Source organism: Podarcis raffonei, chromosome 11 (assembly GCF_027172205.1).
Source record: "Podarcis raffonei isolate rPodRaf1 chromosome 11, rPodRaf1.pri, whole genome shotgun sequence".
Taxonomy (NCBI): Eukaryota; Metazoa; Chordata; class Lepidosauria; order Squamata; family Lacertidae; genus Podarcis; species Podarcis raffonei.
Window position 1 is genome coordinate 23,903,447 of NC_070612.1, and position 14,294 is coordinate 23,917,740.

The 14,294-nt window shown below is 44.6% G+C and overlaps 1 protein-coding gene across 4 annotated transcripts in view; it reads left to right on the forward strand.

Annotated features, from left to right (window-relative positions):
- RAB3C (RAB3C, member RAS oncogene family) overlaps positions 1-14,294 on the forward strand; it is a 104,971-nt gene that overhangs the window by 6,349 nt on the left and 84,328 nt on the right. For all 4 annotated transcript variants that reach the window (XM_053408181.1, XM_053408180.1, XM_053408179.1 and 1 more), the window contains exon 2: positions 3,239-3,466. In XM_053408181.1, coding sequence (XP_053264156.1) covers positions 3,239-3,466 — 228 coding nt within the window. The remainder of the gene's footprint in view (positions 1-3,238; positions 3,467-14,294) is intronic.

Consider the following 14,294-nt stretch of genomic DNA (forward strand, 5'->3'; position numbering starts at 1 on the left):
TTAATCGTCAGGTGTCCCTTTACCTTTACCTTACCTTTGCAACTATGATTCCTCTTCAACAAAGTCTTGTTCTTCAGTATCAGGGACGGGAACAACTCAAACTTGTTTTGAGGCTGTTTTGAGGAAGCCACACCCACCCACCCCACACTTCACACCAAACATGATGTCAGGTGTGATGGGGCAGGCAAGAGTGGGGCTTCAAAGGAAAAATTAGAGGCTTAAAGCAGGCTCTTGGTCATTCCTTTTATGGAACAAGGAAAATCAATGTGTCGAGTGTTCAGCATAATTTAGAATGCTCTGACTTTTTTGTCATAGAATCATGGAATTGTAGACTTGAAAGGGACCCCAAGTGTCAACTAGTCCAACTCCCTGCAATGCAGAAATCCAAGCTAAAGAATCTCTGACAGATGGCCATCCAGCCTCTGTTTTAAAACCTCCAGTGAAGGGGATTCCACCATCTTCCAAGGTAGTCATTTCACCGTCAAACAGCTCTTACTGCCAGAAATTTATATATGATGTTCAGTCGGCATCTCCCTTCTTTTAACTTGAATCTATTGGTTGCTCCATCTTCCATGTGACAGCTCTTTAGATATCTGAAGATAACTATCATATCTCCTCTCAGTCTCCTTTTATCCAGGCTACACATACCCAACTCCCTCATAAAGCTTGGTGTTCTGACTCTTGATCATCATGGTCACCCTCCTCTGCACACACTCCAACTTGTCAGTACCCTTCTTAAACTGTGGTGCCCAGAACTGGACATCATTTGGTTCACATGTACATCTCACACACAACTGAGGTGCCTTCTTAGGACTGAGCTCAAGTCCATCTCCCCTTGGATTGGTTCCATGACCAACTGTTCTTGGGCACAGTCATTTTAGGGCATCTAGAAATGTCACCCTTTTGTAGTGACCAGAATATTTACCCAGTCAATATGAGGGTAATGGAAGCTACTGTTTGCCACAAGATGCTCTCCTTTGGATGCCGCTCCCCCCCCCCACTCTACCTTAAGATCACCCTAGGCATTTTGTTCAGGAGAGCTGGGGATAGTATGTCCCCAGTACTAAATTACTTTTGGAGCCCAGAATGATTCTGTGGAGGAGTCTGCCTGTCTCATTCGGAATTACAGGCTTGTTTGGCTCTATGTTCTCATTCACTTGCTGAGTAATACTGCATCTAGTACATCCCTCCCAGTCCTTCTTATAGAATTTACACTCACATTCCACTCATAACCACATTCCACTCATTCTCTACATTCCACCCTCTAATTTTGTGCTGTCCTTTAAAACCACACCTTCCACCATCTCATCCACTCATTGGGGCTACTCAGTTCTGCCTCTCCATCTGACCATAATGTGCGGAAGATTTTAGTAAGAAGAATAGCACAAGGAAATGAAATTGGCAGTTACTGCCAAGTGACGGGACTGGGAGGCCTTTATGATGCCTCTGAACACACCAGGCTCTTCGTAATTGAGGAAAAGTAAAAGGAAGCATAGCAAGCCTTCAGATGGGAGTGGTTATGTTTAATGAAAGAGATGAGTGGGAGTCTGCTTCCGTGTAGTGATAGCAGCAGGAATTCCTGAATCAGAGACTGTCATGAATAATTTTTTTATATATACACACACACTGCAACTCCGTTCTTTGAAGTGCTCTTCAATTCATTTGTCTCGTAACACCAGCCAGTGATCCAAGCTCCCCACCCTCTATATGAAATATTATCAGACAAGCTGTACTTTTAAAAGGAGGATAAGGCCCATTATGCATTCAAGCAGAATTGAAAGGCTGGAGAGAACACTTGAAAAAACATCCAACCCCAACATCTCCTCCGCAAGTGCCCTCCACACCACTTGGTACCTGTTCTAGCTTAGCCTGTATAATTTGTATTTTAGTGTAATGCAAGAAAATACAGTGTGTGCTGTGATGAAATACATTCTCAGACTTGATTGTTTCCATTGAAATAGATGGAACAAGTTAAATCTTGATGTAACTTAAGCCCGGGGTAAGTGGGGTTAGGACGGCAGCCTAAGTGCAACTAACTTAGTCTGGGTTCGGCCCATAGAACCAATTTTAATTTCCTGCTGACAACATTAGAACTAATGTTGTGTTGTTGTGACTGAAATAATTAGTTTTAAATTAGACTGAAAAGTCTCCCATGTCTGAATCCATCACTCCAGCCACTATACTGGCTCCAGAGGATGAGGCAAGAAGATGCCAAACAGCATGAGACCAGGTCAAGAATTTTTCTGGCGGCCTGACCTTGTATACATCTACTTGAAAGTCAGCTTCAGTGAGTTCAATGGGACTCCTCCCCCCCCCCATCCAGTAGTTGTGCGCAGGACTGTAGCCGCCATGCAGCCTGAGCCTTCGCAATGTTCATTCTACATAGAGCTGTAGAGATACGATTTAGTAATAAAAAGGATACCAGCAAATTATTTGAAATAATTGCATTATTGTGTAGTGGTTGGAATGTAGTAGTCTAACTTCCTAACCATCAGAATGTTAGACTAGGACTGGGGAAATCTTGGATTCAAATCCTCTTTCACCCACAAAGTCTACTAGGTGAGCTTCAGCCACTCACAACCCCCTCAGACTAACCTACTTCACAGTGGTCATGGAGGAAAACCGTTGCAAGCTGCCCCCAGGATCCTTGGAGGAAGGACAGGATACAAATGTTGTAGAACACTGTGTTATTAAAAAGCAGTGCTGTTTGTCAGCAAGGCCAGTAGTTAACCCACAGACCTGAAACTGGATTAGTTTTGCAATACAAAGCTAATGAGAAAAAACCATTTTGCTTCCTACCTTCCACCCTACCTATTTTTTTAACCCCTGAAGTGCTTTTCTATTTCATCCTCCCCTGACTTGAATTACGAGGGCCTGTACTGCTTTCCACAGCTATTAATTTTGACTGCAGTGCTGCCACTTGAGGGAAGGTTCTTTAACATTTCTGTGAATGGGGAGCTAGTTTCATACTGTGCTAAGTGAGTCATGATGGTGCTCTTTTGGAGACATTTTCAGCACTGGTCAGCACTTAAGTTTATGGCTAGATTACCAGGAGGGTTGGGGAATAGTTTAGGACCTCATTAAATTTGTCCTCTAATATTATGGTATGCAACACTGAGGAGCTCAATTAAATGCAAGCACTTTGGACTTACATGATGTGAACCTAAAGGATAAATCACAAAAAAATAACCCTCTTTCTTCCCCTTCCCCCACACCATCTTTCTGAAAACTATTACAGATGGCCTCTACGCAAGATGCCAGGTTTGGCCAGAAGGACACATCAGACCAGAACTTTGATTACATGTTCAAACTGCTCATCATTGGAAACAGCAGCGTTGGGAAAACCTCTTTTTTGTTCCGTTATGCCGACGATTCTTTTACCTCGGCTTTTGTCAGCACCGTTGGGATCGATTTCAAAGTCAAGACGGTTTTCAAAAACGAAAAAAGAATTAAGCTGCAGATTTGGGTAAGAAAAATGGGGGGGGGGACACAAATCTTTTTCTTCTTTAGAAGCTTGTGTAATGACCATCATAGACAGGTCTCCATATTTGCACTCTTAAAAATAATGGTTTGTGGTTTATTGTTAAATCTGAAGTGGGTACCTTGGCTTAATTGTAATGTGTTGCCATGCCCTTCTCCTGCTGCTGCTCTTCTTCCTTCCTTCCTTCCTTTCTTCCTTTCTCTCTCTCTCTCTGTCTCCTTCTCTCACTCTCTCTCCTCCCCTCAGCTGGCAACAGGTTCCTTGACCTGCACATTTCCCTCTCCAGCTGAGCTGCCTAGCTCTTCAAGCAGCAGCTGCCAAACATTTTGGTACAGCAGCCAGGGATTCAGATGGGTGACAAGAGGACAAAAAGACAGCATTAAGCCAAGCCAAGCCAAACTCACTTTATCATCTGTGTGTGGGCCCCTGGCCACTGTGGGAAACCGGAGGCTGGACTAGGTAGAACTTTGATCTGATCCAGCAGGGTGCTTCTTACGCTCTAATGGTGCCCTAAAATTGACTGCCTCACCTCATCTAATGGGAGGAGTGGCCCTCGAAAAGGGAGGGCTTATTCTCTGCACCCACCAAAGTGCTGTTATGCAATTTTGTGCACCTGCAAGGTAAGGCACCAGTAGTAAACCACTCTTGCAAGATGTTGTTTACTTCCCAAGGGAAACATGCAAGCCGCCAGAAAAGAGTCTTAACAATGGCCATTAGGAGCAAGTGAGAGGGAGGGAGGTAAGAGAATTTTCACACAGCAGATGAATCTTTGCACAACTAGTGAGGGTCAACTTTGCACTAGTGGTGAGTGAAGGTCAACTGATCCCCAGTGTCCTCCTATACATGCTAAACCTCACTGTCTTCAGGGACAAGACTTGGTGAATTCTTTCATGACTGTCTCCCCAAGAAGTCTTGCCATTGCAAAATGAATTTCCCTTCTGACTGCTGCATTTGATTTAGTGTTTTTGCATTCCGTACTTTGTGCTGCACTTAAGGCTAAAGTAAAATGATATGACTGCAGTACCCCCAGGGCTGCTAATGAAATAAGATATGAATCTTGTGAAAGTTGCTCTGTGAATTGATTTTAAATCAATTGAACGTGTTCCCCTCATTGCATAACTTGCAGTGACAGCTGCATTATTATAAGCGTGTAGGCCCCATGTCTGCAAGATCATAGTATCCTTCCACTGTATTGCTTTCATCCAACTGCTTTGGATGTTTGATGATGATGATGATGATGATGATGATGATTTTGTAATTGTGTTCTAAGTGTGGACTAGTAAGTGAAAGGGGACTGTATCCAATGTTTTGTCCTACCCAGAGTAGATCACTGAAATTAATGGACATGACTAACAAATTCATTCCTTTTGGTGGGTTTACTCTGAGTAGCACTGGATACAATTCAGGGTCTGTAATTTCCTTGGCATATCATGCAAGTGTGTTTATTCAAAGTACAGTATATGTTCCCATTCCCCACTATTTATACTAGTTGCTGCTGAAATTAAGATTTGCAGAATTGTTGGATATGATCATGTGATAGCCCACTATGAGGAGAGACATACCTTCTTTTCATTCATTCATCACAGCTTTATAGGAGAAGGACCATAATACAGTGAAAGAGCATATGCTTTGTATCCCAAAGGTCCCAGGTTCAATCCCTGGTATCTCCAGATAGGGCTATGAGAGACCCCTGCCTCAGAGAACCACTGCCAGAGTTTATCCTGAGATGGTTGCACCAGTGGCCTGACTTAGAGGAAGGCAGCTTTCCCTGTTCTTCTGTGTTCCTAGGTTTAAAGAATTGCAAGCATACAGGGGGTGTAGAGATGTTTTAGGATGTACAGTGGAACCTCTGTTTTCAAGGTCTTGGAAGCTGAATGATTCAGAACCCTAACGTCGAAAACCCAGAAGTGAATGCTTCCGTTTTCGAACGTGCCTCAGAAATCGAACAGCTTCTGAGGTGTGTTTCTCCATTTTCTCGATTGAAATTGCTGACCGCCCATTCCACCTCAGTTGACAAACCGAGGTTCCACTGTATGTGTGGGAGGAGATGAAGTTGGAAAGAGACAGCTTTGGTGGCCATCTGTTCTACTATTCAGGCTCTTTGAGAGGCTATCAGGCACCCTCTGTTGGAAGGTGTCCTCTGTTGGGAGGACTATCTAGTTCGGTGTAGGCAGATGAAGGTGATTGACTATATGGGCCTGGCAGAAATGACGAGCAGAATCCGAAACCAGGGAAGAGAAGCAGCGGAAGAAGAATGGAAAAAATTTAAGGACTATTTAAAGAAATATTACAAAATTAATGAAAGTTAGAATGATGTTGGACTAGAAAGTAAATGGTTACTATTAGTAACGGTTAAGACAAGGAGAATAAAGAAGATAAAATTAAATTAAAATAAGGGAAGATTTGTTGAATAATTGATTAGAAATTGGAATACAGAAAAGGGAGGCATGAGGAAGTCGGAGAAGAAAGGTATAAGAAATTAAGATCTGAAATTGTACTTGTTTTTGTTTTTGTTTGTTTCTGTATTTGTTGTGTTTATTGTATTGTAATGTTATGTTTTTGTGGTTATAAAAAATTCTTTAATAAAAATATTATAAAAAAAAAAATATCTAGTTCGGTGTAAAGATAAAGAAAAATAGGAGGGGGAGAGCAAGGATTTTTAGCATTGCCCGTCAGCAGCACCTGAGCAGCAAGCTGTAGCTGGCACACAGCTCAGCTGGACATAATTTTCCCTGCTATGGTGAGATGTGTTGCTTTTCTGTGTAAATTACAGTCATTATTTCTAAATCTGCAGCTTTTATGCAAACCCATAGCCTCTGTTTTGACAATGCATTCATTTCCCCTTTTGTGGCGATGCGTAAGTGGCCAACTTAGTGGCAAGCATGGCCTGGACTGCGAGATGCTAGGAGCAAACCAACGGGGAAGACTGTCTCTCTGATTTTCCGGTTGTGAGCTTCTGGCTGGTATATCTGGTGGACTCAGGGCCGGCCCTACCATTGGACAGGCAACCACCTCTGGCAGCAGAAGCTGAAGGGACAGCAGCAGTTTACCTACCAAGCAGTTCCACTTAACCTCCCTTTCCTTTCCTGTCTGTTGGGAGACCTGTGAATTCCTGGGCTCCCTAAACTAGCCTGCCACCATCGCTGGTGTAGATTCAACTGCGATTCTGATTAGCATTTGGCTGTTGGATGGAAAAGATGCATCAGTTTGTCCTTTGCCTCAGGCAGCAAAATGTCTGAGGTTGGCCCTGGTCAGAAGTACTGCAGATCTGATCCAATAGATTGGTTGTTACACTCTTAAGACCTAGCCTAGGGACACATCCATGAGCTCTACCTGAGCAGAGGCTTCCCTGTTATCTTCTTTATCAGAAATGATGGCACATTCACCGTGAAATTTCATCTCTTAGCTCTCCTAGCTCTGAAGAGCAAGGCCTACCAGCTACTTAGTGAGGTGGCCACCTCAAGGATTCTGGATGCCACGAAAGGGCAGCAAACTGTTAGATTATTAAAAAAAATATATTGTTGTGTTTTTACTGCCAGCAAGAGGAGAGGTTCTGGTGTTGTTTTTCTGCTCCAGGTGCCAAATAACTGAGTTGGCCTAAGGTACTTATTTACCTTGATGCACAGCGGGTGGGGGGAGATTTGGCACTTTTTGAAATAGACACCTTTTCCCTCACTCTGCATGATGACAGGAAAATGCACCCAGCTTTAAAAGCACTGTATTCAAGCTGGAAAGGAAGGGTTGGGAATGTAATGAGAGGATGTTCCTTTGCAGCTGCGGCTTGAATTCAAACCAGGGCTGCAAAGGAGGAAAGGGTGGTAGTTCAGGCATGGAGCATCTGTTGTGCATGCAGAAGGTTCCATATTCAACCCTGGCCAGGTAGGGCTGGGAAAGTTCCCTGTCTCGAATTCTGGAGAGCTGCTGCTAGGGTCAGGATGCTGTCAGCGGCTGGTTGCCCAGGAAAGTATAAAGACAAGGAAAAGTTTCTTACCGTCTTTTTTTATTTCAGTCTTTACAGAGAGAGGCTATAGAACCCAGCCTCTTGGATAATGGTGTTGCACCGAGTGAATCTCCACTCCCTGTCTCTCCCACTTCCTCATTCGTCATTCTCATCGTCTCCTCTATGGGTGCTGCTACTTGCCCTCTGTCTTTGAGCTCTTTGCTCTCCTACTTTTAAGGCTTGCCGGGTACCAGGAGATGGAGGGTCTGGAATGCTTGTCAGCTGGGTGTTGTTCCGGCTGTCCCATGATTTCCCAGCTTTCCCCCTCATCTGCCTCTGAGCTGCTACCTCCCTCAACCTCCTGTTGTAAATCTGTACTGTCTTCCTCTTCCTCCTCCCTGGAAGGGTCAGGATGGGGAGGCGGTCTCCACCATTCCTACTCTGCCCAGTCCCTGACAGCCAGTCAGTGCAGGCAGTACTGAGGTAGATGGATCAATGGTCTGTATTGGTGTGGGACAGCTTTCTGTGAAAGGATGAACTTGAAGTGCACTTAGCATGCAGCCCTGTTTAGGGAAGTTTTTAATGTTTGATATGCTATTGTGCTTTTAATTCTGTTGGGAGCCGCCCAGAGTGGCTGGGGAATCCCAGCCAGATGGCCGGGGTTTGTATGTATGTATGTATGTATGTATGTATAAATAAATAAATAAATAAGGTTTGCAATTTGAATAACCTGATTACCTATGACACTAGGTGATTGGCAGGTGGTCCACTTTCAGAGGGTTTTGGGTCTGGTTATTTAGCTGCATCCTGTCCCCCACCCCTGATAAAAATGTACTGTTAAGCAACTCCACCAGAAAACACCATACATTGGGGTTTACAATGTTTTGTAACTCCTGCATTCGTCCTTACTCATTTTCCATTGCAGTGGAAAACATGTTACAATTGCCTCTGCTCCTTGATTTGCATTGGCCCCTCTAATCCCTGGCATAAAACTCATCAACATCTCAGGAGGGAGTTTAAAGAAATGATCAAAGGCTCTGGGGTGGACTCTCTTTGATCACTTGGGTGAGCCATTTTGGAATGAGTTAACCCAGGAATTGAGTTGACACACAGCTCTCAGTTTCTGGGTCTTAATTTGAAGATATGGAAGACTCTTTTGCAAGCAGTGCTATGCTTCCTGCTTTGAAATAACTCTGTGGAGACTCTCAGCTTTGATAATTGAGCATTCCTATTTAAGCCAGTAATGACATTTAAATATCAGCATGGCTCTTTGCATGCCTTATAATAGAGAGAAATGGAAAATAAAGCACCAATACAAAATTATTTCTTTAAAAAACAGGAGGAGCGGATAAAGGCCAGTTGCCACTGGAGTCCTTTCTCAACATCCTTTGGCATAGGATTCCTCAGCTTTTGATTTGGTTAAGAAAGCCCAAACTTTTTTGAGGAGGGAAGAAAGAATTCCTTCAGACAGTGCGGGCAGAGACTGATGAGAGGTGATAGGTGCCTTGCATGGTGTAGCAGGATGAATGTCACACTTGACAATCTTTGCGCTCTGGAAAGCATAGACATTATTTCTTTATAGCATGTGTAACAACATGTGGGCAGCCAGCCATATTCTTTCCCAGGCTATGCCTTTCCCCGCTCCAAGAGTAAATCAACATTCTGAGCTCACTGTGCTGCGTTAGGGCTCTACCAGACTAGAGGGGGGTTTTTTTTGGGGGGGTGTATTATGCAACTTTTCATTGATGCAATAATAGTGTGTTGGTGGTGGATTTATACTTCACTATCCACGTAGCAAGGGACGCGGGTGGCGCTGTGGGTTAAACCACAGAGCCTAGGACTTGCCATTCGGAAGGTCAGCAGTTCAAATCCCCATGATGGGGTGAGCTCCCGTTGCTCTGTCCCTGCTCCTGCCCACCTAGCAATTTGAAAGCACGTCAAAGTGCAAGTAGATTAATAGGTAGCGCTCCGGCGGGAAGGTAAACGGCGTTTCTGTGTGCTGCTCTGGTTCGCCAGAAGCGGCTTAGTCATGCTGGCCACATGACCCGGAAACTGTACGCCGGCTCCCTCGGCCAATAAAGCGAGATGAGCGCCACAATCCCAGAGTCGGCCACGACTGGACCTAATGGTCAGGGGTCCCTTTACCTTTTTATCCATGTAGCATCCTGCTTTGTTAGTTGTTCTACAATGTTCCCCTAATGTTATGGCATTATTGTTGCCTGGAGGGGTACTATAGTGTAACAAGTGCGCCCTCTAAATGTTACCTAAACAGCTTGGAACAAATGCTCAATAAATAGCAATCACCATCTTAAACCGCTCTGCAAACAAAATGCTCAATAAACAGGTCATCTGGAAGCAACCAGAGCTGCTCTTCCATTTCCAGCTTTAAGCAGAATGGCACTGTTTGAGTGCTGCTAAATCATCTGCATCTGGAAGCCCCCGGAGTTGATACCTGGCTTTGCTTATTTTCTCCTTCTTGTCTCAGACTCATTCCTCTCCCTCCACATTTGTATCCTGGCTTCGATGACAAGCCATTAACTTGAACTGCCTTGAGTTCTTTGGCAAAAAGGTGGCATCGAAGGGTAGTAAGTAAATACATAATGTAAGAAGGGGAAGGGGCACTTTATTTCCCACTTGGGGTCTCGCCTGCAAACAAGTGATGCTTGCCCCCCAACCCCCCCTGAGCTGGCAAGTGGCCAAGTGAAAAGCTAAGGTCCAAATTGGGGCGATTCGTTCTCTCTCTCTCTCTCTTGTAGGGATAGTGGAAGAAATTTGATTCAGTTTGCATTTGAAGGCAAAACTGCTCAAACAGCACTTCTGAAAGTGTGTGAACTGAAGCACTAATATCAATCAAAACTTGCACACCTCCAAATTGTGCAATGCAGTTCTCCAGCCAGGCTGTCTGTACAAACGTTATGCACTAAAGCTGTGCACTAAATTGCATATATTAATGAAAACAACATTTTAAGAATGCATTATATAAGAGGAAATTGCTTCATGTAGAACTGCATAAAATATGTGGATTGGAGAAATTATTTTTTTGTGTGATTACTTTTATATTTTTTTAAAATGATGCGGGAAAAGTGGGAAACTGAACCCATGATTGTAAAAATGAAAAGCTGTGGGAAACTGCAATGGACAGAACTGCCTATCCATATCCCTTAGGTATTGCTTTGGTAACAGGCAGCCTTGTGGGACTGCTTTGATGACTGGGGAGAAGGGGGTGGTCTGGATGAGGGTGTTTAACTCTTTCATCACATTTCTTTTCTCCAATGTAACCCCCCCCCATGCTATTAGCATTGGCAGAGTGTGTGGGTGAAAAGATAGGTACTGTGTTTCTGACTCCCTCCCCCACACAAATACTGCAGAATTAGTAGCTTGGGAGTGGAAGGAGAGGGTTAACTCCCACCATTTCCTGGTCTTCAAAGCAACACAGAAGGCCTTCTAATTAGCAAAACAAAAACAGCAGGAGATCCCAATGGCAGATTTCCTGCACCATCACAACTGGTTTGGTTGTGAGTTAATTATATTTCAACATTATATTGAGTGAAATTTAATTATATTTTGGGTTGGGTTTTTAATTATTTTTTTTAAAGATAACCGCTATAGCAGTGGTGTCCTTTAAACTCTTTGGATTATTCATTAAGGTGTTCCTTATCCCCTCACCTGGTCATGAAGCATTGGATCTACTTAAATCTTACCTGCTAGATAGGTACCCTGAATCAATTACTAGGGGAATGAAAGTGGAAAAAAGAACTGACAGTAACTTCCTGTTTTTCCTCTCTATCTTTTTCTCCACAAGGAAAGCACGAACCCAAAATGAAATTTCATAACTGCAGCTTAAGAGAAAAGGGTCTGGTAGTTAATTTCCCCTGTGGCGAATTCTCTTTCCTGGTCTTCTCTGGTTTCCTTTCTGTCCAATTTGTGTTAATTTTCAAAGTACCCTGTGCAATACCTGCTGTTGTTTTTCTCTTGTTAATTATCTGAGGCGTCCAATTGCCATTTTCCCCCACAAGTCTTCACAGAGGGCCAAATGACTCAACACAAATTCAGTACCTGCAGGATATTCTTGGAACAAATTTTTTTGGGTCTTTTATCACATTCTTATCAGTCCTGGAGAGAGTCACCACAAAAGCAGCAGCAGCAGAATTGGTGCATCTAATGCATGGCTGGTGCTGGACTTCAGGGGGCTCTTGGTAGAGTAACACTGATGCCCACCCAACACCCATCCCCTGCATGCAACCACACAGCATGGGTAAAAGGCAACCCCCTCTCACCGCCATCATTACCTGCCATCCAGGTGAGGTAGTGCCACTTCTGTATCGGAGCCAGACTTGGCAGGGCTTGGATTAAGACCTTTAGAGGCCCCAAGCACTTAAACGATTTTGGTGCCCCCATATATATCTACTTCAATATATAGGGAAAGGGACCCCTGACCATTAGGTCCAGTCATGGCCGACTCTGGGGTTGCAGCTCTCATCTTGCTTTATTGGCCGAGGGAGCCGGCATACAGCTTCCGGGTCATGTGGCCAGCATGACTAAGCCGCTTCTGGCAAACCAGAGCACCGTATGGAAATGCCATTTACCTTCCCGCTAGAGCGGTACCTATTTATCTACTTGCACTTTGACATGCTTTCGAACTGCTAGGTTGGCAGGAGCAGGGACCGAGCAACAGGAGCTCACCCCGTCACGGGGATTCGAACCACTGACCTTCTGATCGGAAGGTCCTAGGCTCTGTGGTTTAACCCACAGTGCCACCCGCATCCCGTACTTCAATATATAAACAATAATAAACCGTAAGTTAAAATTATATTTTTCGAAATGAAACGAAAACTACAGTAAGATGGAAAAGAGCGCTCATTTTTGTAAACTTCCACTTTATTTGTATTTGAAAAAAGTTCTCCTGCTTTTTTCTAATTGCAGAGTCTTTGATCAGATCCTTGAAACTAATCTTTCATGACACATCTGCCTCTATACTTAGTAGAGATAAGGCAATCCAGCCTGCCTTGTTGCATAGTTGTTCTCTTGGGATTTTTAATATACTTCAACTGAGAAAATGAATGCTCAGCTTGAGCGGTTTGCGACCATTAATGTTAAAAATCCGGCAATGGAAAATTTTTGTGGTGCCCCCCTTGCCTTGATACCCGAAGCATATGCTTATTTTGCTTAATGGTTAATCCAGCCCTGAGCCTTGGCTCCCAGCATCTTAGTTTACCCCAATACAACAGATCTGTGGAATCTATAGATTTCTATAGAGCAATATAAAAGAGCTTTAGGGCCCATTCAAAGCATCAATGGCCAGCAGTGGAACATATGCCCGCGCTGTCCAGGGTGGGCGCGCTCTAAAGGGGGGCATGGCCCGGAAGGTGCCCTCCCAGGCGTGGGATAGCCGCTCGGGTGCCCAGAGTGGTCCGCACGCCCTGCCACCAGGGGTGGAGCAAGCTGCCCATGGCGGACATTCGGCGCACCGCCTGCCCGCAACTTCCAAACCTCCCCCAAGCTACCAAAACAAAAGAGGAAGGGGGAATGCCACCGGCAAAGCGGCACAGCTCCCCCCTTACCCTGACAGCTTGAGGTAGGCTTGGGAGTCGTGGGCAGATGGCACGCTGAATGTCATCCCCCTCAGTGAGGGCACCCGGGGTGATCCGCCTCCACCGCCCCCCTTCCTATGCCCCTGTCAGCGGCACCCACCCATTGCCGTGATGCCACTGGGTGTTCAACAGGGGGGTGAATGTAGAGGGGCAGCACAGCCGGGTCAAGCTAGTGAGGGGCCCTTCTAAGTGCCAGAGGCCCCTGACCAGTGCCTGGCCTGGCTGACAGCTGGTTCTGGGCCGGATTTCACATTTTAGCAATTTCATCTTGTAGAAACTGTGCAGTAGGAGAAGAGCAAGTCAGCTTTGCTGGTTAGCTCAGTTGGTTAGAGTGTGGTGCTGACAATGCCAATGTCATGGGTTTGATCCCTGCATTGATGCATATTCCTGCAGTGCATTGGACTAGATGATTCATGGTGTCCCTTCCACCTCTATACTTTTTTCCAGCTTTACAATTGACATTTGTATTCAATTCGTAATCATAACCTTACACATATAGGATTCCCTGAATCCACCCCTCCATGGCTTCCGTTATTAATCTGTTTTCAACTGCATCTTATAATATTCTCCGTTCTTTCTTAAAATTCCCTTTTTTTAACCGTAGTTCCTGTTACATTGCAAGTGTTTCTACATTCCTGCCAAAGTTTTCAGTTGTTTACAGTGTTCTCCAAGGTAACTTATAAATTTCCCCCCATTGAAGTTTCTGTCTTCTTGGTTTCTAATCTTCCTGGTCATTTTCGCCATTTCGGCATAGTCCATCATCTTTGTCAACCCCTCTTCTCCGGTTGGGACTTTATCTTCTTTCCATCTCTGGGCCAAAAGTATCCGCATTGCTGTCACCAACGATGCAAGCTGCATTGCTACATTCGCTTATGTGGGAGTAAGTTCTTCTAGTCAGCTGGGAAGAAGCAGTGGGGATGACTGCCCGGCTCCTGTACACAACCATAAATCTTCCCTGTGTTAGAAGCATTCCCCCATCACCAGATTGCTCTCCAATTACCTTCTCCACCAGCTGTGGTTTTGAGCTGCCTAATGAACAGTGATATGTAGAACCAGCTAGGAACTGTTTCCACTCACCTCTGAAGGCTCCTGAGGGTAGGCCTCTGAGGGCGTTTCGTGCCACAGACTAATTATACTGGAAACAACAGTTCTGGAGGTGGTGTCCGTATCAGGTAATTATCATCTTCATGAAACTACACTTCCCATGCTTCTTTGAAAGAAGCCACCACCACTGAACTGATGTAAAACAGATGTGTTTATGGTGTGTGTGTGTGTGTGTGTG